At 46.0% G+C, this 26,570-nt stretch overlaps 1 protein-coding gene across 1 annotated transcript in view; it reads right to left on the bottom strand.

Moving 5' to 3' along the window:
• LOC147700569 (uncharacterized) overlaps positions 1-26,570 on the bottom strand; it is a 66,603-nt gene that overhangs the window by 19,196 nt on the left and 20,837 nt on the right. The window contains exons 2-4 of the mRNA XM_086929699.1: positions 11,386-11,512; positions 10,285-10,389; positions 9,086-9,187 (exon numbers count right to left, since the gene is read on the bottom strand). Coding sequence (XP_086785825.1) covers positions 9,086-9,187; positions 10,285-10,389; positions 11,386-11,512 — 334 coding nt within the window. The remainder of the gene's footprint in view (positions 1-9,085; positions 9,188-10,284; positions 10,390-11,385; positions 11,513-26,570) is intronic.

Below are 26,570 nucleotides of genomic sequence, written 5' to 3'. Positions count from 1 at the left end.
TTGCCCCGCGCTCCCAGTGACGTGCACCTGCTTTACTGTATGGGGGTCAGGCATGGCGCTATTCCCAAGGGCCGGAAGGAGCGCAAACAGGGGCAATTGTGCAGGAAATGTAATCTCGCCTTAAGTTCAGGTGACGCCTGAAGCGCACACTGGAGATTTTCCACTTCTGTTGCGCACAGGCCTCGCGCCACGCACATGCGGACACAAGGCCCGCCTCCACGGAAATAGCAAGAAAGGGACTATCTCTCCCCCGGGAATATGTGATGATATTCCGCAAACCAACATCCCGCATACCATCACTCTGCAGATTTTATTACGCAGGACTATTACTCCGCAAAGACATAATTTCTAAAACTTTTACAACGCATATGACTTTATCACGCATGCCATTATAACGCAAATGCATGTGCGGTAAAGTCATTTACATTGTAAAAGTAGATTATTAAAACATCAAATATGTTTGTATATATGTGTATTTATATATATATATATATATATATATATATATATATATATATATATATATATATATATATATAATTAAAACATTTATTTTAAATTGCATTATTTATATTATTTTTATTTATTTTATTATTTTTTACCCTTTACACTCTAAAAACTAATCCCACCCTGCTCCCTTTAAATACCCCTGCACCCCATAATCATAACCCACCCTTACTCCTTAAAATACCCCAACACCCTTAAACACTAACCCATCTTAACCCTATAAATATACCCTGTACCCCAAAACCCAAACCTATCCCTAAACCCTAATACCCCTGTACCCCAAAACCCAAACCTACCCCTGAACCCTAATACCCCTGTACCCCAAAACCCAAACCTAGCCCTGAACCCTTAAAATACCCCTGTACCCCAAAACCCAAACCTATCCCTGAACCCTAAAAATACCCCTGTACCCCAAACCTAGCCCTGAACCCCCCAAAAAAAAACCTGTACCCCAAACCTACCCCTCAACCCTAAAATACCCTTGTACCCCAAAACCCAAACCTAGCCCTGAACCCTAAAAATACCCCTGTATACCAAAACCCAACCCTAGCCCTGAATCCTAAAAATACCCCTATACCCCAAAACCCAAACATAGCCCTGAACCCTAAAATTACCCCTGTACCCCAAAACCCATACCTATCCCTAAACCCTAAAACTACCCCTGTACCCCATAACCCAAAACTATATCTGAACCCTTAAAATACCCAAACATTGTTGTAAATGTATGCGTGGTAAAAGCATATAAAAAGTAATGCCATGCGTTATAATGGCATTGCGGAGTAATGGTACTTTCGAAATGAAAGTATGCGGAGTGATGGTATGCGGAAAGAAGGTTGCGGAATAATGGGTGTTTACCCTCCCCCGGTAAGTACATTGGTGGCACTGCGGCACACATCTCCAGCAACATACTCATATTTTTTCACCACCCATTTGAAAAATGCACAGGTCTCTCTCATTGATGGCCAGCACCGACATACACTTTTAGACACACCTCCCGCGACAAGTTCTAGAATTGCAAACTTTAGAGCTGGGGAGCTACGTTCGAATCTCGGCATCAGCTCAACATCCTGTGATTCCAGGCAAATCGCTTTGTCTCCCCGTGCCTACCACAAATGAATGTGTTCTTCTGTAATGTAAATTGTGCTCATGCCATGTTGTCGAGTTCGCGCTATATAATATTGCAAGGAAAAAAAAAGTAGGGAAACTCGAGTTCACACACTACTGAACACGCACTCTTAAGTGCATCAGCAGTGCACTGTGAATCGGAGCATTTCACAGGCCTGTCACAGATAAGAAATGCTATCAAAACGAAATCCTACAAAACAATATACTACAGAGGCCGGCAGCAATTCATACCCGGACAACATCGGGACGGGCTGCTAGTATATATATATATATATATATATATATATATATATATATATATATATATACACACACACACACACACCCACCTTCTTGCCTTGCACACCGTAGGAACGATTCAGCGAATATTTAGAGTTGACGGACAGGGGAGCTTACACGCTATGGTGGACGGCTGGGCCATGTTGCTCTATACTCTTGTTTATTTTTTTCACACTGCCTTTGCTCTGTGACTACATTGGAAAATGCAACATCACAAAACAGAATCAATAAATTAAAAAAATGAATTACAAAAAAAAAGTGAATAGTACTTCAATCACAGTGAGATCAGCGAAGGAACACTAATTATAGATACCAGGTGGATTTAGATTTGCTAGCGCCAAGACACTCTTAGGCAATCGTGCGCTTCACGAATTTTAAATCCTTACTAAAGTAATTTGTAATAACTCGCGGACAAAGGCTAGTCTGTAAGTGTATATTTTATTGAGTTCCCACAGGAGCAACCACAACAGCACGAATCCAGGGAAAATTAACTGTCATATCCCAACTGTAAACATAACGCCTAACGCACGCACGCAGGCGGCGCGAGGCCAGAACAGATCAATGTCCTCGCGCGGGGCGCGCGATGGCCGAGACCATTACATATATCTCCTTTTCCTAACAGACAAGAAAGAGGCAAAGGTAAAGTAGGGAAGGGAGGAGAAAAAGGGAAGAGAGAGGAGAGGAGAGGAGAGGAGAGGAGAGGAGAGGAGAGGAGAGGAGAGGAGAGGAGAGGAGAGGAGAGAGAAGTGACAGGGCAGGAGGAAGACAGGGCTGGGGCAAAACAAGGGCAGAAAGAGCGAGGGGACTCTAACGCCTGTATCTGGCCGGAATGTGGACCACTCTTGAGCTCCTCCTTTGAACAACAGGAAGATTACATGACTCAGGAACCGTACAGTCACCTGGAAAATCATTGAATGAAACATCTAAATCACCATTTACATTATGCAAATCACTGTCCATATCTTTGGTTTTTACAATCTTGTTCATGTTTCACCAATTGCGTCCATTGACGCGAACAGCACTGCCACAAACCTTGTCTACAACCACAGGTCTGCTGAACTTACTTACCCTTTTTCACAAAGCCCTGTTTCTTTATTTTAACAAGGTCTTCCACTGCGAAATCCCTGCTAGCGACCCTCTTCCTCTCATCAAAGTATTCCTTTTGCTTGGATTGGATTTCACCAACCTTGTGTCTGATTTTTTTATCCAGATCTTGGGGTGTACTGTTGGATCTGAACCATTTGGACATCCATGCAGGTCTAAATTCCGTGCAGGGTTTCCTGCCTCTCAGTAGTTCCAAGGGAGAAATGCCTGTAGATGAGTAGGGGGTACCATCCTGTTGTGTTCAATGGCCCATTTCACACAATCTCCAACAACCCTATTTAGTCTTTCAACTAGCCCATTGGCTTGGGGATGGTAAAGAGAGCTTCTGAGATGGGTGATAGAAGATTCTTTAAGGAATTCTTCTACTTCAGATGACACAAATTGCATCCCAATATCAGAAACAATAGATTTAGGGAAGCCCTCTCTCATAAACATCTCTGTCAAAATCTCAAGAATCTCTTTAGAGTCAGCTCTGGGTCCAAACCTTACTTCAGGCCATTTCGTGTAATAATCCATCATTACAATGGCAAATTTGCACTGATGCGGCAAGGTATGGAAGGGTCCTAAAACATCAATGCCCAGTTTCTCCCAAGGAGCTTCAGGGAGTGGTATAGGAGTGAGAGGAGGAACAGACGTGTGGAGACACTTATCACTGGTGGCACAAATAGGGCACTCCAGCACAAGGGTATCAATGTCCCTATCCATATGTGGCCACCAAAAGTATTCTCGCACTCTGCGTTTTGTGAGAGTGGCTCCCAGGTGTCCCTCATGTGCTTTATTAAGAATGGTGGTTCTGATGTTTACTGGAGGTATTAACTTGTCTGATCTGAACACTAGTCCATCCTCCAATGACAATTCATCACTGATCTTTACAAATGGTTGTAATTCAACATCAACATTCCTTTCTTTTGGCCACCTCTGTATTATGTATTTCTTTAAATCCTTTAAGATTACATCATTGTCCATAGCTGCGTACCAACTTCCTTCCATCACAGAACACACATTCTTCAACTCTACACTAGCTATTATACAATCTTCTTTATCATCATACTCAATTTCCTCATCACAATGTACAGATTTACTTGGTACTGGAGGTAAGCGTGACAGAGCATCAGCCCTAACATTTTTTCCTCCTGCAATGTGTGTGATTTCAAAGTTGAATTGCAAACGTTTTGACGCTAGACAAGCTATACGTGGTGTGGCATTGCTATCGTTGGGGTTTCCCAAGATGGCAACCGATGGTTTATGGTCAGTTTGTAAAGTGAATTTCAATGCCCCACCAACATGCCAAAAGTAATGTGTTTCTGCATCCCTCAGTACCCTTGATGCAAAGCCAATGGTGTGTTCCTGATTCCCGACCTCCTGTGTCAAGACTGCACCCAGCCCGTAGCTACTAACATCCACTGTCAGCGTGCATGGAACAGAGGGTTCAAACGGTTTCAATGCTCTGACTGTGCTCAGTTGTTCTTTGAGCCATATAAATGCTTGTTCACACTCACTGTTCCACACAAATTCATTTTTTTCTTTCAACAATTTAGAGATGGGACGTACTTTAGTGGCATAGTCTTGGATGAAACGGGCATAAAACTCCGTCAAACCAAGCAAGGGTTTGACGCCAGCTTTATCTTTTGGAGCAGAAGCATCCGGAATGGCTTGTACCAGACTAGGCTTAGGTGTGACCCCAGCACTGGAGATGGTGTGACCCAAATATTCCACTTTGTCTTTAGAGAACACACACTTTTCACGTTTGAGAACCACTCCGTGCTCTTGAAAGGTGGAGAGTATTTTACTCAAAGTCACATCATGTTCAGTTTGATCTTTGGCAAATATAAGGACATCATCCTGAAAGAACGCTACATTTTTTATGTCTTTGAGTAAGTTGACCATGATTCTTTGGAAAATTGAGGCAGCTGAAGCCAGGCCAAATGGCATGCAACAGAATTGGAACATACCTGACGGGGAGTTGAAGGCTGTGAAATGCCGTGATTCCTTATCCAACTCTATTTGGTGGTAGGCAGAGGCTAAGTCTAACTTTGTGAACACTTTTGCCCCTGCTGCTACTCCTAGCATTTTAGTAATGTTGGGTAAGGGGTGCGAGTCCACCCAAATCACCTTATTGAGACTGCGTAAGTCAATACAGATTCTCAATTCATTATTTTTCTTTCTTGCTATCACTAAGGACGATGACCAATCTGAGGACTCCATGGGTTCGATCACGCCTCTTTTGTGCATTGACATGAGCTATTTTTCCAAGTCATCCCTTACGCTGAAGGGTACACTTCTGATTTTATGTTTGACCGGTACAGCATCATCTCTTATCTTTATTTTGTGTCTGAACCCTTTGATTCTTCCCAACTCACCAGAGAATACTTTGGGATATTTGTTGAGTAGGTCTTCCACATGGTCGTGATCACGTACCGCTAAAACCTGTTCTCTTGCACCTGGGCATAACATCATATTAAACAGACCTTGATGGAACAAACCTAATATGTTCAGGCCATGTATTGCCACATATATCTTTCCATGAATGTGTCTATTTTTAAATACCATTACATCCTCAAAGTATCCTAGGAGGTCAATGTTACGCCCTTCGTAGGATACTGGTTCACGATCCGTTGGTTGAAGAGGTCTTCCCCCTACTTTTCTCTAAAGAGAGATTCAGTTATCATGGTGATACGCGCACCAGAGTCTACTAGGAGTCTTAGACTTTTGTCATCAACCTCAATCACCACATATGGATCAACACAGTCATTAGGATCTCCTCTTTTAACCCCACCGTCATTTACCACAAGCACCATGTCCTTCAATTCACCAAGGGTGTCATCGTTGTCGCTGTCACTTGAGTCTTTTACCATCCTACACGAACATTACCTTTTTTCTGTGTTTGACATACTTTGTCAAAATGCCCCACCTTGCCGCAAGAGCGACAGACAGCATTTTTTGCAGGGCAGGGTCTGCCACTTTTTGCGTGAAACGGATATCTGCACCTGAAACATATATCAGTTCTTTTAAAAAAAATATATATATATTTTGTTGGAAGTCTTTCTTTTTCTTGAAATTTGATAGGAGCACAGGTGTGACCATTTCTGTATTTTTGTTTTCCAGTTCTTTGATGGATGTCTGCGAAGTTTTTATGCTCTTCGCAATGCGAATGGATTCATCCAGAGAAGGGTTTTCCAGAGACAGTAGCTTTTGTCTAATGGATTTGTCAATGCATTTGCTTATAAATTGTTCACGAACCAGTTGTTCGCTGAAGTTCTCACATTCGCACTCTGCTACCATTTTCCTGAGCGCCGTTATGTAAGTATCAACATCCTCCTCCATTTTTTTAACCCTTTTAAAGAATTTGTGCCTCCACACCACAACACCCTCAGAAACCGCTTTAGGATATTGCAAAAAAATGAATGTGGAAAATGTGAAAGACGCCGGCGGCATTCCTAAGTTTTCAAAAAGGTATGTAATTGCAGGAATGGGCTGTTGCTGAGCACTTTCACACTAATGCTGGAGTAATTAGAACCAGTGCACAGGCCAGGCATGGGAAAAAAACTGATAATAACTTTCACATTACAGTTTTGGCTAAGTGTGCTCGTGATTGTGGTTTCCATAAAGCTTGGGGTTTCAAGATCAAGCCCTTCTGGTCACAGCGAGTCACAGTCAACGTGAACTCTGCAAGGGGGTGCAGGACTTCACAACAGATGCAACCTAGAACGGGAATCATTGCATTGGAATGTGTACCTGCCACGCACCGGAACTGCACAGGCCAGCGTCGGATTGATAACTCGGGCACTCAGGCAATGCCTGAGGGGTCGGTGTCCGAGCTCCAGCAGTAGGCTGCTTTTTTGAGAAGCCTGGGGGCTGGTTTGGGTGGTTTCTGCGTTGTTCAACGCCACCAGCGGCCCAGTGGGTGCCTGAGTGGCCTTTTTGGAGGTAGATGGGCTTCCATTATCTCCCTTTTATCAACGGCAGAGGTGTCACTCCCTTTCTCTTGCTGGGCCGGCCCATTATTATATGCATATTGAGCGGGGTTAGGGGGCATGAGCAAAAGCAGCCTTCCTTGTTTTCAGGTGTGTTTCACTAATCCGTGCATCCCCCCCCCCCACCTTTTTAATAAAATTTCGCTGAAGCAGTGTTTTGCTGAAAGGCAATATGCAAATGTGGGCCACTCTTTTTTAGCGTGCCCGGGCCGATTTTCAATCTCAATCCAACCCTGGCACAATCCGATGCAGCTTCACTCTCCCAAGCAGCAGCCCCTGGACCGGCGCCGAGGCACGGCCATATAGCAGCTGGAAGCCGGAAACAGAGCAAAGAGCCATTATTAAAACCCCTCCGCCAGTCTCTTCTACCTAAAGTCGAGATCATTCTTGCCCTGAGTGGCAGCCGGGGGAGGGGGTGTGGCATCGCAGCCTCGGATTGGCTGATGACCCGCTGACTCACATTAGCTGCTTCTGCTACTGACCAACCTCCCGCACACACCGATCTCTTCCCTCATTGGCCCCGAGCTGAGCTCCCATGAAAGTGGGAACATTAGTTGCATTTTGCATTCTCCGCTGCTCATTGGAGCTGGATACAGTGTTGTCTTCTTAGGCTCATAAATAACCCTAGCTTTCTCAGTGGTGCCTTTGATCGCTGATAAAATAAGAATTGCCAAAGCCAGTAGGCCTGGCGGCGGGTCCAGCCATTTGGCTTTGCCAGCGCTTGTTTTGTTATGCATTCTGTAAAACTTTTGGAAGGGCTTCCAGGCACTCCCCGAGATGAAAAAGAAGAATTTGCAATGCAATAGGTCTTGCATTTTCGAGAGACTGACTGCATTGTAAATAGGAGTCATCACGGACAACGGGAGGGAGGGCGGGTTGGAGAAGGCACAGAAAACGGGAGGGAGGGCGGGGGAAGAAGGTACGACAACGGGAGGGAGCAGGGAGGGAAGAAGGCACGACAACGGGAGCGAGGGGAGTAAAGGAGGCACCAAAGCAGGTCGTGCCTGCAGGAGAACCTCATTAAAGAAAATAGTGCTCACAATCTAAATAACACGTACCATGTAACACTTGAAGTAAAGGGGCCAGTCGCCATGGGAGGTGACTAATGAATAGGATGCTGTACTAAGGAGGGACTAACAAACCTATTGATGAATCAGAATCCAGCATTTAGGACAGACAAGGACACAAGCCAATGGCAAATATGGGCGGAGAGTGGGTGGGTCTTCTATTTGCTCCTCTACCAAAACAAGTCTCGCAGAGCGGCGCATGCGTGCTTGCTCAGGCTTGACCTAATAAACAGTGTGCCTCTTTATTCGGCAGATTCCCGTTATTCATGAACCAGTCATCGGTTTTGGCATTACTTAGAGTCCACATCAAACACAGTATGTATAGAGATTAAAACCAAAACAGGGATAACTGTAGAAGTACCTATATCACCCTGCAGAACAGACTTTTACATTGCATATGTATATTGTAAGTCTCACTGAAGGCTCTGTGAGCTTCAGGATGCCAGACCTTTGAGAATGAAATGTTTGGGCTTTTTCTGCACTCAGGCGGCCTCTTCAAATGAATGCTGCTTTGAGAACACTGGCACTGCTGTATGAACGCATCTGCATGAATAAAGCATAAATTAAATGTTCCAAAGCAATCACAGTGTGCTGGCCTCTCACGTTCACTTCAACAATATGTCTAAAGTAAGTGGACAGAAAAGGGGCGGGTCAATTACATGAGGCTCTGTGCAAACCAAATAGGAAAGGGCCTACAGGAGGAACAGGGAGTTGGCAGTTACATAGGAAAGACTATTGGCCGATGAGTGTACAAAGTTCTATGATAGGTGCTAATACAATTATATAATTATGCCCAATGTAATTACACATTGCACCAGGGAAGCAGTTAGCATGCACACATTTGGATGACAGATCGAACTGTCTCACTTCTCCGGAAGTAAGGCTGAAACCTTATAAGTATTTGCTGGCCTCACTGGCTGGCAGACAATAACAAGCAGTGGAGTGAGGAGGGTTGAAGACTGTAGAGAAGCAAGGAGTAAGTGAATATTTTATTCAGAGCCAGCAGTTTTTAATATCAGCCCGGCTTACCTGCATTGCTGGATTCCATTGGGTCACACTGCACTCTGCCACAGACGCCCTCATCTGCTTTGATCCTTAGTAAAACGTCAGGATTGATGGATTCAAAGCAAGCTAAGCATAGGAGCATAAGGTGTTCAATATATTAGTGCATTACATTAATTGTCCCAAACAAACTCTTGGCACAGTGATTATCATGTTTAATCAAGCCCATGTTGAACTCCAGAACAAGTTATTCACTAGAGACAATTTCTAAATATCACGCATGACAAAACTGGTCAGTCTCAGGTAGAATGTGCACAGAAGCTAAAAGTAAGTGGAGCAGTGCAGCACATTAGAAGGCTCAATTTCTAACTCCCAGAAAAGCTAGCTTTACAGAGAGAAAATTCAACACTTTAACTAAACACAGATTTAAAAAATGTTTGTTGCTCTGCTGGTTCAAAACAGAATTATGAGTCTCAGAATGTCTAAACATTTATGGGACAGAAAAAGGAAGAAGAAACGTGGTGTATCTGTGCTTGTGTGAAGCAGAGCCCAGTAAAGTAAAGCACAGCCTAGATGAGGAGTTCATGGGCCCTAGAGCATATGTAATTTTCTCCACCATAGTCAAGCTTCACGTTGATGTAGTTTACAAACCGATCAAAGAATGTCTAGTGTTTGATTGGTTTCAAAGTAGACCTCAAGCACAGGTACAGTGGTGTTATGATCACAAAAACGTGACCTTATCATATAAACGACCAGAAGACATGTTCATTCGAACAGACAAGTGGCGTAATACTTATTAGAACATTGGAATGTTAGGAGCTTCATTGCAGACAATGGAGTGCTCCGTGCTTCTATGGGCCGGTAAAGGCCCACAAAGCAACATTCCAATGTTTTTTTCAAAGGCCTCTCGGAGCTCAAGGGTATTTAACCCCTCGAACTTCGAGAGGCCTTTGTTCTATTTGTTGGAACATTCTGCCCTCTGGTGGCAGAATGTTCAAAAAACCTTACAGCCCTTCCTAAACAGGCTATACCGGCTATTACAGTCCCACTCCCTTGTTAAAGTCCCTCGCCTTTGGCTCAGGCCTTTAACGCTGGAGCGGCCTTTAATAGCTGGTATATCCGGCCACAGAGGGCTATAAGGCTATAGAAAGGGTAAGGGTAAAACTGAACCCTGATAATTTCACATGGGTCATAACAAACGCTCTTCAAAAAGCAATTGTACTCACATGTAATGGATTTATTAATCCCTAATCTTTGCTTTTTGTCCCGGGCGTTCACATCTTCCCTTTTATTTATCCGGAGTAACGTACTGCGATTGACAATTTGGTAGCCTAATAAAAAAAGACAAAAAGAGAGATAAATATTAGTATATCAGTCTAATTTTTTCTACATCTACAAAATAGGTTCAAAGTGGGGTAGCAGGGATTTCTATTAGGGATGTGAAAAACTATAAGTGCACCAGTATTATGAAGTTGAAAAATCTGTTATATTTTTCAATTTTGCATCTTGCCATTTTTGTTGAACTTTTGTCATCCTAAGAATCGTCCAGAAGGGATTATGAGGCATCGGGGAGAGAGCAGCAGATTCCAGCTGAACGGGACTCCTCCAGGTGACAATTTATCGACACAGATGATTCCGAAGCAGTGAGTATGCAGCCAGACAGCTGACCAAGTCAGGGCAACACTGTGTGCTCAAACAAGTTACTTAACCGACGTTCTCTGAAAGGAACTGCATGCAGGTTCTGCTTATGGGACTTTATGGAGACCAAAAGTACACTGGGGGCTTTTTAATTACCATCAACACGACAACCTATACTAAAGAGACAGACTTTTAATCGGCTCTCCTGATTGGACAACTCTGGTCCAATAGGATTTGAAGACACGGTATGTTAAAGCCCTGCGGAATACAAACAGGACAAACACGAAGCTTGCAATGAGGAAGGCATTCGCCGAAACGAGTCTGCCAGGTGTTTTCCCTTCTGCTATCCCAGTGTGATAATAAATGTCACCTGGAGGTGACCCAAGCATGTGTCAGACCCGTTTCTAGTGTGAGGTGGGATTGGTGTTATATATATATTATAATTTTTTGGGACTATTTACGTACTTTTTTCAGCAAAATATTCTCTTAAATCCCTTCAAGTGCCAGAGGAAGCACTACTGTTTAGAAAGGAGATGGAAGAGTGGACCGAGGAAGGCAGAAAAATATCTATTACTATCTTTCACACTGCAAGAATATGGACATAATCATGTGAAACAAAAACACTGCTAGACAAACTCAAAGATGAGCATCTTTAAAGAACATGGAAATCTTAGTAAAAGTAGATTTACCTAGCGTGATCAAGGCACTGTGTATTTCTTTTATCACATTCTTATAAAGTTCCTTCTGCCATCCCTGTAAAACATTCCACTCCTCTTCCGAAAAATAGGCAGCAACATCATTGAATATGACTGGAACCTGTGAAAAGCCGTAAATCACATGATTAGTTTTTGTTTCTAAATATCTGACAACACACATTGAAGGTATGAAGAAGACATAAAGCTACTGTTGCTTTCTCTCTTCCAGGGGTGTGGAAATCCACGGAAGCCGTTAACTTTAACAACTGTATGAGCAGGCTGGCATCTTGGATGACAGAGCACTGTTTAAAACTGAACGGAACCAAAACAGAGGTCATCATCATTGGAGGTAATGAGACCAATTGGACTAAAGAATGGTGGCCCACCTGTTTGGGTCCTTTGCCCCCTCCCAGCCGGGAGGCGAAGAATTTAGGAGTCTGGGTTGACAATAAGCTATCTTTTGATAGCCATATAAAGAGAACTGTAGGCAAGTGCTTCGGAGTGATGAAGACTCTCAACTGCACCCTTGACTTGCTGCCTCTCAACTCCAGACGGACTATGACACAGGCACTAATAACTTCCCGAATTGATTACGGGAATTTTTTACTCTTAGGCACTTCAGAGAAAAATATAAGGAAATTACAGGTCATACAAAATTCGGCAGCACGCCTAGTATTAAGACTGCCCCGCAGAGCCCCTTCACGACCCTCTCTGGCAACTCTCCATTGGCTGCCTGTCAAGAAGAGGATCATTTTTAAAGCTCTGCTATGGTGTCATAAGATCCTCCATAACAAGGCACCTGCCTATATGTCGGATCTGGCTTCGCCATATGAACCCAACAGAACCCTTAGATCCAAAGGTACAGGTCTGCTCAGAATTTCCCGTCCTAAAAAGGCCAGAATGGGAGGCAGATCCTTCCGCACAGTGGCAGCGAAGCACTGGAACCTCCTGCCCATGGACATCAGGTTAGAGGTGAATGAGACCTCTTTTAGGAAGAAATTGAAAACTTGCCTCTTTAATCCGTGATAGGTTCTCTTTTCCACATAACTCACTCTCTCCACAGCGCGGGGACACGCCGGGAGGCGTCACCAGGCGCTTTACAAGCTCCTTTAAACTAAACTAAACTAAACTTGTCTAATCTTTTCCCATACTGAAAATTGTGGAAATTTACTGCTGACAATGGCAGACTTAAACCTTCTTCTAGAGTTGTGAAAAAAGTGGTTGGACGGAAAGTGAACTTGCAAACACTCAGATTTTCACATGAGCAAATCCACACTTGCATATTTGCTCATGCTAAAATGCAGTGCACAAATATTTTCTAGGAGTACTATTTCTTGTCCTACTGCTGTAAATTTTATGAATTCATGAAAGGCGTATAGCTGCACTTAATGCAGGAACATATACCATGGGTGCACTTTTGAGACTTCCTTTAATAATTGGGCCCCTAATTTGGGCTTGCGTCGACTGTGGCCAGTTGTGTTTATTAAAAATCTCTCTCTCTCTTTTTGTATCGGCTGGATTCACTGTGAGTGACAGTATTCTGCTCTTTCACAAGGAGCACATCGGCACACAGAGTAGTTGTATTCAGTGCCAGTAACTATTGTGGCAGTTTGTGCTTTTTGAGACCAAACAAAATGTTTGCTTTTGCCAATGTTTGTTTTAATGGTGAGGGCCCGGCAGCTTCCACACCAATAAGGTTTTACAAAAACCATGCCAATACAAGTCACACATTGACAAAACTGAAAAGCTGACCACCAATTTCAGACCCACTGGCTTTATTTTTGTTTCCCATAATATTTGGGAAATACTAGCATGCATTAACACATGTTACTAAAAGATGCTGCAAATAAATGGTACCTGGAATTTTACAGCAGTTTAGCAAAATGTTTTTTTCCTGCTTTCATTTTTTTATGAACACTTTATTTTGATAGCAAAGAATCACCAATTTTGCTTTCAAGCTTCTGCAAATACTTGCATCAAATCAGAGAGCCTTCTGGGAGTGTTATACATAGTCTCATATTGCTAAACTTTAAAAATGAGTGCACACATTTTTATAATTGAACTACTGTCAGTAGCCAGAGCATACACATTTATTTAGAGCGCTGACCCTATTTATCCTTTTGCTGTGTTGCCCTTTTCTTTCCTCTGGACATCTAATAGGGTGAGCTCTAGGGTAGCTTCGTCTGCTGATGAAACCTTCGATGCATGCGCCCTACTTTAAAACTGAAACCATTGTTACCCTTAAGCTGTCATGCAAACACTTTTGATTCATATTGTTTTTTTGTACAGATTTATGAATTTCCTCTATATCGTGGAAGAGGGAAGGAATGCCTTATCCACTTGCACCGAAAACAAGAATGTGCTTTCAAGAACATATTTCTGGCAGCAAGGCTGGCTGCAAAGCACGCAGTAAAATGTAACAAGCATTTACAATGCAATGGTTTCGCCTTTTGAAAAGTTTGAGCTATTGGCATTGTAAATGACAACATTTTTATTTATGTGTTGGTTTTGAAAATAATTAAATGGCATTGTCATTTACAATGCCAATAGCTTAATCTCTCGCAAATGCGAGACCTATAGCATTTGCAATGCAATAGGTCACGTATTTACGTGAGTTTGAGCTAATGATAGTGCATATAACAATGCGTTTTATTTATGTTTCAAAAACCAAAACATAAATAAAAGGTCTCTCACACTGCTGTCTCTCACACACTGCTGCCTCTCACACACCATGCTCTCCCACACACCATGCTCTCCCACACACCATGCTCTCCCTAGAAGACTCACACTGCTGTCCCTCTCACACTGCTCTCCCTCAACCCCTTAGACCACACATGCAACCTCAGCATCATACTGGACTCCTCGCTCACAATGAACTGCTAAATCAACGCTGTATCCTCCTCATAGCTGCTTTTACAAACTATGTCTACACCAAAAGACCTTCAGATGGATCCCCACCTAAGCAAGAAAGAGTCACCCTCGCACTCCACCAGCAGGCTTGACTACGGCAACGCCAGCATCACCCAGAAATTCCTCAGAAAACTACAGAACATTCAAAATGTCGCAGCAAGACTGGTCCTCAGCATCCCCAGCCGAAGCCATATCACTGAACACCTTTGTGAACTTCACTGGTTCGCAGTCAACAAAAGAATCGCCTGTAAAGCCCTCCACTATTCTGGACCAGCATACCTGAAACGAAATGAAATGAAATGAAATGCAATTCATAAACGCACTACTAAGCCCGAAGGCATCAAGGCGCCTAACCAAAAAGGGAATCATAAAAAGGCAAATCCAGAGCTAAGGGTCGGCTTTGGCAAATAGCCACGTCTTAAGGGCCCTCCTAAAAGCTTGCATTGAGGGTAGGGACTTAATTTCAGCCGGCAAAGTGTTCCACAACTTCGGAGCAAGGCTCGAAAAAGCTCTGCCACCCCATTTGGCTCTACGAACGCGGGGGACTGATAGCAGAGATTTATTGGCAGAGCGCAGAGTTCTGGAAGGGGCATAAGGGACCAGCAGGTCTCTTATGACTCCAGACCTGTTTGTAGCCAAAGCCCCATAGATCAAACATAGGGACTTAAAGGAGATCCTGGCCTCAATCGGAAGCCAATGTAATGTCTTTCTCGCAGCAGTGGCTGAGGCACGCTTAGGTAAATCCAGTACAAACTTGGCTGCGGCGTTCTGCACCATTTGAAGTCGCAGTAACAGATCCTTGTTTATACCTAGATATAAGGCATTGCAGTAGTCAAGTCTGGAACCTATTAGTGCTACTACAACTTGCTTTCTGGCTTGTAGGGACAGATAGTGCTTAATCTTCCGCAAGATATTTATTATACCCCAACATGTGGAGATAGTCCTGTTAACTTGCTGACTCATCCCCAGGGTAGGGTCAATCATGACTCCTAAGTTCCTTGCCAGGGCGGTGGGTACAGGACAAACTCCCAAGGATGTAGGCCACCATTCCGCAGACCAAATGTCCTCCTTTCCTCCAAACACCAGAATTTCTGTCTTCTCGCCATTAAGCTTCAATGAATTGCAAATCATCCATTGAGCGACTGCCTCCATACAGTGTCTAAACTTGGAGGCAGCAAAGATGACAGGTTGGGCGAGAGACATCAGAATCTGAGTGTCATCGGCATAGGAGACTACCTCCATCCCATAAGACCTAATAAGCCTGGCAAGTGGGGTCACATAGATGTTAAAAAGGGTCGGACTTAGTGCCGACTCCTGAGGGACCCCACAATGCACAGGAAGGGATGGAGATAGGAACTCCCCCAGCTTAACTCTCTGTTCCCTCTGGCCCAGGAAAGAGGCCAGCAAACTAAGCGTGGGCCCCTCCACCCCTATCTCCCTCAGTCGAGATGTTAACACCGAGGGAGACAGAGTATCAAACGCAGCCGTAGGATCTAACAGGATAAGGAGGTTAGTCTGGCCCTTATCAACTCTAGTGCGGATGTTATCAAGCACAATGGTAAGGGCCGACTCCGTACTATGTCCTCTCCGAAATCCATGCTGCGAATGATCCAAGAGGCCAGAGGTTTCCAGAAAGGCTGCAAGATGCTGGTTAAGATGGGTTTCCAGCATCTTTGCAGGGGCTGGGAGCAGCGAAATGGGGCGGACGTTTTTAAGAACCCCCGGGTCTAATGTGGGCTTTTTTAACAGTGGCTTAACCACAGCTCTTTTCCATTGTAAGGGGAAAATCCCATCCCTCATTGCCCTATTCATGATCTCTAAAAGCGGAGGCAGAAGAGTCTCCTTACATTGTTTGAGGAGTTTCAGTGGGCAGGGGTCTAGGGGAGACCCAGGCCTGGTCTTGTTCAGAAGGGCTTCAAGTTCCTGGAGGGAAAGGGGTGGAAAACTGGACAGACACCCCAAAGGCACCTCCTCGGATGGTGTTAACGGGGGGATAGGTAAACACGGAGAGGTAGATAGTAAAGTCTTCTGAAGCTCTAACGCCGAATATATGTCCACAATTTTAGACTGGAAGAATTGTGCAACATCATTACAGAGCTGCTGTGAGCTGACAACGGGATCTGGCACCTTCAAGGAGGTGAGCGTGTCTACTATCTTGAACAGCTCTTTCGGCGAGGTGAGCGAGGTAGTACGGATCATAAAATACTCTTGCTTAGTCCTTATCACCTCCGCCTTATAATTCCTCAGGAGGGTTTTATGACTTTCCCTATCCCGCATATCCCAGCTAGTCCTCCAGAGACGTTCCTGTCTCCGTACTCCCTGCCTAAGGAGTCTTAACGGTTCCGAGAACCATGGGGCCGATGGACTTTTCCTGGTGGAGTAACGCAGTGAAGCTGGGGCAAGTTCGTCAATAGCTGTTTTAATGAAACTATCCAACCTGAGTACTGCGGAACCTACATCCTCCTCCGAGGAGATAGCCAAACTGGGCAATCTGGGGGCAAGCGCATCATTAGTTATGCTCTTGAAGTTACGCTTCAGTTCCATTTTGCTTAGCTCATTCCCCTTGCTATTAACAGTGGCTATCATTATTTCTATAGGGACAGCGAAATGGTCCGAACCACCGCCTCGCATTCACGGTATAGCCACCAGACACCGTCACTCCGCTCCGCCTGACTAGCCCTTGCCTTCAGCCCTCTTATCCACGAGACAAGAACCAGAGGAAGATCCTTCTCCTACCTCGCCAAGACCTGGAACAACCTGCCCCTCCACTTCAGGCAATCCCCGTTGATGACCCAATTCAAGAAGACTTAAGACCTGATAATCTGACTGAACACAGATAGACCAGCAGTACCCACCCCTCCCTCCAGTGCCTTGAGACCCTCGCGGGTGAGTATTTCCGCTGTACGAACCCCTGATTGATTGTTTAAATGTGGTTCGATTACATTGTTTACAGTTATTTGTCTCAATCTCTAATGCAGGGTACATCACTTACTTTCCAAAGTGAGCGTAGCTTCTTAAAAGGAAGGTTGTTTGCTCTAAAAATAGATCTTATGGGTGGATCACAAAGCGTATGACACTGAAGTGAACCATGTTAAACATTTACTGATAAACGGTCAAAAGATCACAGACATTTCTTATGTGCCACCACACACTTGCAGATCACAGTGCATACAAATGGTGTTGGGAAAATATTTAAGAAAAAAGATTAGAATCATAAAGATTCAATGTCAATACACTAAAAAGTGAGCAGAAATCGTGAGAGGGAACGGTATTTATGCCCGTTTGCATATGCTCAGTCATGCACTTTGGAAAACTAAAGATTTCGGAAACTAAACATGCAGGCGATAATGTAGGTGAAAATGCAGAGAAGAAAATTACTGTTCAGCACGAAGGATTAAGAGGGTTGCTTTCTGCAGCAGCCTACAGCTCAGTCATGAGACTAGGATATCATCGTTATACGTATACCCATTGCTGAATGAGCTGGGGGAAGGGTTTTTGTTTTATAAAATTATGCATTGTCAAGAACAAGCTGGAACAGTCAGTCCTTTCAAAGTGGCACAAATACTTTTCTTTCATTGGCGACCTGTGTCTTTATTACGTGGCTACGAGGATTACTGTGGGCACTTCCAAATGCCTCTGGAGGAAATGTAAGAATCAGCGTTTGAGCAAGCTGGAAGCTTTAAATGCCTCAGCTGCATCACAATACTGCTGCAGGTTTCAAAACGTCTGCCCCAACACTATCAGCTGGCCATGCTACTTAGCAAAGGTAAAACGGTCCTTGGGAATAGGACAACTCATTTTATTCAAGCCAGGTAACCAATTTAACTGTCAGCTACAGATTAATTATCCAAAGGAAACCTATACACTATAGGATAAAACACTCCCCACTAGAGGATAAGAATAACAAAACTACTCATTTCAACCAATGGAACCAGGGGGAGGGCTTATTTTTTTGTTCGATTTTCAGCAGCACTGATATTGTCCAGAACATGTTTGACGGTTTTTATAAACAGCCCTGTGCAAATCACATAGGTTACATGGGGGTAAAGTATCTCAACTTTAAAAGGTTGATAATGTAATCACTCACCGATGATCACATACAGAAAGGAGGGGACGGCTGCTGCGTTCATCACTCTCCATAAAAACAGGCACGTAAGGGAAGAAGAGTATCAAGGTAGCAGTATCATGGCCGTCTAGAAGCAATGCCCATGGACGTCAATTCACCAAAAATACCGGGTGTAGTAGCATTTCGTTACTCCCCTCAGCTCCCAGGGAAGGTCATGTTCCACCTAACCGTGCTCCATGTAATATTACTCACTATTACTGTAATGAAACATTACTGAAACAAGCTTAATTTAGCAAGTCACACAACCTGTAAACACTACACCATATACATCCTGTGCTTAGTGAAGGGCGGGCAGGCACACGGACAGCGGGAGGGGTCGGGCAGGCACACAGACAGCGGGAGGGGGGCGGGCAGGCACACGGACAGCGGGAGGGGGGCGGGCAGGCACACAGACAGCGGGAGGGTGTTGCGGGGAGGCACACGGACAGCGGGAGGGGGGCGGGCAGGCACACGGACAGCGGGAGGGGAGAGGGAACGGCAAGAAAGGCACTCACCTGGACTTCCTCCGGCGGCGGAATGACCAAATGAAACATCGACGTCGGAAAAAATAAACCCTGCCCACGGCCGCGATGACGATCGGAGAGGGAAGAAATCGCGGGAACGCCCATGAATCTGGTCCGACCATGACGGACAGATCTCTGTTCCAATGGCTAGCCTTCATTTATGGAGCTAGCCAATGGAACAGAGGGGCGGATTCCCAAGCCACACTGTTCTAACATTAGATTTCGCCTGCGCCGAAAAGCTGCGCAGTGCGCAGCTCTCGATGAGGCGAAACCTAAAAACTGGATTAAAACGCTTTATCACTGACCTGGATTCAAGAACTCTATTAAGATCAACTAAGCAGTACATGGGTGATCCAAACTAAGAGTAATGTAATGATGAGATTGTGATTTCCAATAATGGTTTATCCAGTTATAGTGTTCAAGCACCAAGGCAGCTACATTCCTCGCCTGCCTCCTTTTAGCAATTTTGATCAGATCTAATCTCTCATGGTTTTGTAACACCCAGTTTTAACAGGCAGCCCACACCAAATGAATGTTGAAGGCAGCACAGAGAGTAAAGCTGCTGATAAAAACAGAGCTTTCCAATCAATCCACCTCACCTGGTAGACAGTAGAGGCTTCTATTTCCAAGCAAATCGAGACCAGATAGCAGCCAAATCAAAAGCGTTAAGTAAACAAGCATTGGCAACGCCAATAGGTCTAACCTATGCAAGAAGCACTGGCTTTTTCAATGCCTTTTAGCTATGCAATGCAGCATGACTGAAATGCAAGCACCAACACTGGGGGACGAGGAAAGCATCACAACAGAGGAGGTGGGCAGAAGAGACTGGCAAACAATGCAACGCAGGAGGTGGGCGAGGCAAGCAATAATGTGGGAGGGTCTTGGGAAAGCAAAACAACACCGGAGGGAAAGGGCAAGTAACAACACAGGAGCCGACAGGGGGGACTGATGAAGCAGCACTAAGTGGGGGAATGGAGCAAGCAATGCAACAGGAGGAGCCAATATGGACAACAAGAGTAGGGTAGGAGGGGGTGAAAAACACAAGGAACAGAGGGAGGCGAGAGAAAGAGGTGGGTGGGAGGGAGGGAATTAAGAATATGACAGGCAGCAGGAGGAGGGTGAGAGTGGGCAAGAAACACCAATGATAGCGGAAGGGGGAGCAGTAAGGGGCACGCAACACGAAGGTCAGCGGAAGGAGGTCCAGAGGGGACAAGCAACACGCACTCTTATGGAGCACTCCCACAGTAAGTAAAAAGTAGCTCCAGCGAGACCCTTTTTAGGTCTCGCCTGAGCCAGCGCATGCGCTACCCTGGCGAGACATTTAGCGAGTGGGCTTTAAAAAGCCGACCACAGCTTTTTGTGTGGCCGAGAGGGTGCGGTTACGCGCACAGTAAAGAGAATTCCTCGCGGGCACCCTTACAGCGTATGATCAGGCGTCATCTGGCTTTCCTCTCTCCTCCCCCTCCCCCACCACAGAGCGCATCTCACGGCCGTGCGTCTTGTTTATGCTTGCTTTAACCTCGTTCTCGTCACTTTAATGGCAGCGTGGCCAATGCTTGCTTTTAAAGCTTCTGGCTAGCTACAGCATTGATTCCTGGTCCCTACAGCACACCTGTGCCATGCCGGAGGCTTTGAAACCCGAAACAGTTGCCATTTAACAGCTCCTCTGGCATCGACCTCTGACTTCACGTTCATATTTTTGAACCTCGCATGCGCTCCCGACCTTACAGCCTCAATCGCAGATTAAGTAAGGGGGATGACTTCATTCTCGCGGTACCTCTAATTTGCACCCCAGGGACGCGTTGCCGGCCTGCTTTGAGCCGGTTGCAGAGGTTACCAGCTTGTTAAAGCTCTCCCCGCAGCATTAAGTCTGTCCGCTCCTCCCCCTCCCCCACCACAGAGCACGTCTCGCGGTGTCTCTTCCCATCCTCCTCTCACTCTCTTCCTTTCAGCCCCCCTCGAAGTGTCACTGCTGCATCACCACAAACCGTCTGCCCACCAACACTCCCTCCCTGTATTCCACCAGCCTCACAATATCACCATGTGCAGCCTCTCCGCCCCTTCGACCTCACATCTCCCACTCTTCCGTCACTCACCCTCTGCCTCACCCCACCATCTGTCTCACTCTACCCTGACATACCTCCCAGCCGCGCATCGCCCCCTCTCACCTCACCCTCACAGTCTTATTCCTCACCTGTCATCGCCTGCACGCTTTCACCCACCACCCTCATAGTTTTACTTCCTTCCTATCGTATCTCTCACCCCTGCATCACCTCGCCCCCTGCCTCACCCTACCCTTATTTCACCATCCTTGCAGTATCACTTTGCATCATCCCTGCCCATCCTATCTCCCCCTTTCTTAATCCATCTCAGTGTCTCACCCCACCCTCACACCCTGAATCACTCCCCCCCAGACTTCCAGCACCTGACCCCATTCATGCTAAAAGCTGGCAGTTTTGCTGCATTTCGTGATTAACCCCTTTGAGCCCTCATCCTGTCTGTTGGTGCTGCTTATTGTAGGTTTGTCCTGTATTTGTTTCTGATTCTCGTCTGAGGTGTACTTCTTTCTGTTTCTTATCTCACATGCAGATGTCTCGTACACACGTGTCTCTTGGAGACTCCTTGTTTCTAGCCTTTATCTCATGCACATTTTACTAGCCTTCCACACGTGTGGTATACGTGCACATAATACATTTCTATAACACCACACTGCCTCGGGCGCACAGCTCGTCACACAGAGTTTTCTTGCACATGTTCCTAGAGGTGCACACTCGTGTCAGGGCACTGCTGTTAGTAATTAAGTGCCGTGCAGCCTCTCCCAGGGGAACACCTTTCAGCTCGCACACACTTCGATGGTTGCACACTTGAGATCCTCTCTTGTGCACACCACTAACTGCTCACACTCATCTCTGCTCACTGACTCTTCTAGTCATGCGCGCGCTCTCCCGTGGCACACCAGTTTCACATGTTGGCCTTGCATACTTTTCACCGTGTGTGACTGTGTCTGTGGGAGTTAGTGTGCCCTTGGGTAATCTGAGGCTCCCAGAATGCGGTTACACACTGCAAGGGCCACACAATGTGTGTGGGGGTTAGTCGCTGGAGGGTGCGGGTTCCGATTGGCCACAGAAAGAGCTGGTGTCAGTACTTCTGTGAACAGCGAATCGTGTCGGAAAGTGTCACCCATGTGGTCGGCACTATTCGCTGCCCTGGCACAGGCACTGATGTTCAGGAGCATGGCCCTGCCCCCAAACCCCCACCCCCCGCAATCCCCCCTCTCTGCCCTTTGTTGCCCTGGCACCAGCCCTTTGCAAGCTTTGGCGTTCAGCAGGTTGGCACTGCCACCTCCCTTTACTGACCTAGCACCGGCCCTTAGCACCCCTGGAGTTCAGTAGCCTGGCTCGGTCTTGCCACCTCCACCAGTTGGCCTGGCACCCGCCCTGCACAGCCCACTCCTGTACTAAGGTTACGAGTGACCTGGCAACCGCCTTTCAGAGGTTCTTGTATCCACCCAAGTCTGGCCTGGCACTGGTGCGTCCCAGCCTGGCCCACACCGAGTGATGATCACTGCACCTCCTTCTAGACTTCAGCTAACTACTATTTGCAGTCTGTCACTCACCCCTCACCTCCCTTGCACTCACCCTTCACCCCTCTGGCCTGGCAGTCACTACTCGCCCCGGGCACTCACCCTTCTCCCTTTCTGGCTCTCAGCATTGACTCTCCATAACACTCAACCGTCACCTCCCTGACACTTACCCATGTCCATCCTGGCATTCACTACTCGCCCCCTTGGCACTCACCTTTCACCTACATGGCACTAGCCCATCACCCCCCTGGCCTGGCAGCTACCCTTCGCCCCTTGCACTCACCTTTCCCCTCCCTGGCACTCACCCTTGACCCTCCTGACTCTTACTTCTCACCTCCATGGCACTCAACCTTCATCTCCCTGGCACTCACCCTTCATCCCCCTGACCTGGCACTCACCATTCACTTCTGTGGCACTAGCCCTTCACCCCCCTGGCCTGGCAGCCACCCCTTACCCCTGGCACTCATACTTCCCCTTCCTGGCACTCACCCTAACCCCTCCCTGGCACTCACCCTTCACCCCCCTGGCCTGACAGTCACCCTTGTCCCTCCTGGCATTCACTCCTCACCTTCCTGACACTCACCCTTGACACTCCTGGCACTAGCCCGGTTTCCCCCAAGAACGAAAAACAACAAGCATTGGCATAGCCAATAGGTCTCTGTTAGAAATGAGATCTCTGGTTGGCTGAGGCTTGCGCCAAAGCCAGGCAGAGACCACCACTCTAGTTAGGGCAAGGGAGTTACACTCCAAAGATAACCCCGGCTCACCCTCTTGGCTACGTGACACGAGCAGTAAGGCTGATCCCGGAGGCCGTGTAAGTTAAGCATTTGCGCAAGCACCCCCCCAGGAACAACATCCCAGGCCCCCCACAAAAGGAACCCCACACCAGGCTATGTCAAGAAATAGTACTTGTATTATCCAAACACATCAGATAGTCATCATGTTGTATATTGATTCTTCTTGTAATATGGCTGACAGTAGTCATTAGCCCTTTCTTAGTGTTTTCACCTTCTCAGCCTCCCAGAATACCTGTGCAGGGGTCGCAAAATGTACTCGCCCGCTCGCAAATGCGAGTGAATTTCCTGAAGGGCGAGTCAGTTTCAAGGCCTACTTGACCGGCCTGGCGAGTGCTTATCTGGCACTGCAGTAGCAGGTGAAGGCTCTAGGGGGCAGCATTACAATGGCAGCAACAACGGCATTCTAGTATCAAGTGCACGCGGTGCGCGGTGAGGGCTCTAGGGGGCAGCATGCACGCACCACCTAACTTAGTGGTGGTGGTGTGGTGCACTGCCTATTGTTTCTGTGGGTCCCAGGGCCGTCAATCTTGTAGCGCGCGAAAGCGCTACCAATGACGGCTCTGGCCTGCCCCAGAAACTGTGCTGCTTAAAGTGAAGCAGTGACTCAGCACTCCTCCACCCACGCTCTCTTCGGTGGAGCCGGGATTCGGGACAGCGTGCAGGGCGATTTGGAGGTGAGTCTGTTTTTATACATTGTTTTGCTGCAGGCCTTATGTGCAGAAACCTCTTGTGGGCCGTTTAATTTGAATATCCAATTGCACATTTTCCAGGTCAGGCCAAGAGAAGGGAGTCTCCTAGCCTTCTATGAAACATGCTTATTTTTCAACTTCAGGTGTATCAAAATGCAGTAGTCACTGACGAGTTTTAGGACCTCGACCCGAATTGAGGCATCGGACTTTTTCATTACAGTGCACAAGCTTAGATTTTGGGTGAAAGTGCAAAGAATCTGGAATCCTCAGTAGCTTACTTGACTAATTACACCACACGAGTTAAACAGTTTCTGTCCCCCATAAAACGTAGGTTCAGTAACATTTTGACTTACAATATCCTTCGATCTTCAAAAATGCAAAGCTCTTTAATTAATTTTGTGGCGCCATAGCTTCTTGCCAGATCACTGCCTCGGACTTTGACTAAGAAAGTGTCTGCACGTATAGTTGGCTGTGGCGTTTTCGACGGTGCTGGGTTGGGTGACACACAGGCATGATATCCGTTCGCTCCAGGACTCGCTGTTACTGCTCTTTTAATTTGTACCCATAATCAGTTTTTTTAATTCTCTTTTTGATGTGTTCAAACGCAGTGTAATGTATTAGGCTGTCCTTATTTGCATAGAAGTTTACTGTGATTAGGCTTTGCATAAGCTTGTGCGTGGTCTTGCAGAGCTTATCATGCACAGTGTACCACGCACACACTTAATGTTGGCCTTATTTGCTCTTCTCGCATGCCTGTTTAAATATTTTTCAGCGTCTCCCTTCCCTGCGCTGCTTATTCCTCTATCAGACACAGAGCTGTACAATTCCATTTAGTTACTCTTCAGGCACCCCTTTAGGAGCAGAGTGACTGCCGCCCTATTGTAACAGTGGGGGCATGTGATGACTTAGTTAAGCACTTCTGTTGTGTGATTTGGAAGCATAGACCCAGAATAAGTACTGCAACCACCCCAATATTAAAATGTTATTTCTAAGAGTGATTTTACCACCGTGATTTGCAGATAAATCGTTCCAAGGCAGCTCCTCAGTTTCCTCTGTAGATCAGTTAGTATTTATTTTGGAGATTGTATAGAGAGGATTTTGTTCCTAGAAGCAACAATTCTCTTGTAGTAACGACAGACTGCATTGTGCTTTCCAGCCATTATGCTGTCACACCTGTAAAACTGATAATGTGGGAAGTACTTGCAAGTAGTGGAGAATAGGACAGGGGTAACCAAAGATGACAGGAAAAAAAGCAAGATTGCAGAGAAGACAGTCTCCAAAGGCAGTGTTCAAAATCTTATTAACATCGAGTCTCTAATTTGCAACATTTGTCTGACTTTGTTTTGTATATCTGTTTTACCCACAAACCATCTAAACAGATATATGCAAGTTGCATTAGAACATTGTGTGGTGAATTTACTATGTTGTAATTTGTGAATATTTGTATGTTTCCCTCACCTTCATTGCTGGATTTTGCTTGCAAGTAAGTGTCACTCATCACCTCTAAGGTGTGGATTGTTCACTGATTGTGTGACCGCTAATTACCACAGCCCCAGTTTCCCCCCCAAAAAGTAAGTTTAGGCCCAGAGTTATTAGGTTGTGGGAGGGGGGAGTGACATGATCGTAGATGTTCTTTCCGTAAAAAGATGGCTCAATTAATTGCAGGGAACACAGCCTCAGCTGTGCTGCTAGAATCCACAGGGTAGACCCCCAATGTCACATTAAAACTAGATTATATTTGTTTGTCAGTGCCTATTTCTGAATGCCAGGAGTACGTTTTGGGAATGATTACGGTTGTGTCCAGATCAGAGAGATGTGGTAGCTTTTATTTTTGCTGCATGCTGGTTATTAGGGAGCAGGATTTTCCATTATGTGACTGTGCCTGACCGGAGACTTTTAACTGTTATATGCGTGCCTGCCTGGATTAGCAGTGTTGCAGCTGGCCCGCTGGTGATCCCATGTGTCTGTGGTGGGTAAGTTGACCTTGGTCCTTGCCTCCTTTTCTTTTGTTAACCCCTTCCATGCTGGTGACGAACCCCAGCCGTCACGCTCTGCGGCGCTCGTGTGCTGATGACGGCTGGGGTTCGTCACGGCCCCGCCCTGTTCTTTTGTTTACCGCACAGGGGCGGAAACGGCCCAGCATGGAAGGGGTTAATCTTGTTGGTGCATTGCTGTGATGTAAGTCCACCTTGATCCTGTCTTGGGAATTCGGAACAACTGGTTTGTTCTTAGTCCAGTGCCAAAATGAAAGCTGTCCCATATGAGAGAGCAAACTGTTAAAATGGCACACGTGCACCGAGGAGCAAATGCAGTATTATTTGTGCAAGTCAATTCTGAGGGCAGTCTGAGTGAGTTTTGTTGTGAAAGTTGGGAAATTTCCATGACTTAACTGAGGAGTGAGCTTGCACAAAGCAACTTATGAGTAGCAGATGCTCAGAAATTAGTTTGTTTCGCTGACATAAAGGGCTGCAAATGCACAATTTTGCCCCCATTATTTTACTGTTTTTCTTGCAGAGACCCCCGAATGGTTTGAGCTTGCTCACTGACTGCCCACTGGCCAACAAACCGTGC

Source organism: Lissotriton vulgaris, chromosome 7 (genome assembly GCF_964263255.1).
Source record: "Lissotriton vulgaris chromosome 7, aLisVul1.2, whole genome shotgun sequence".
Lineage (NCBI taxonomy): Eukaryota > Metazoa > Chordata > Amphibia > Caudata > Salamandridae > Lissotriton > Lissotriton vulgaris.
Note: the sequence above shows the minus strand (reverse complement) of the source record. Positions and strands in the feature narration are given on the sequence as shown.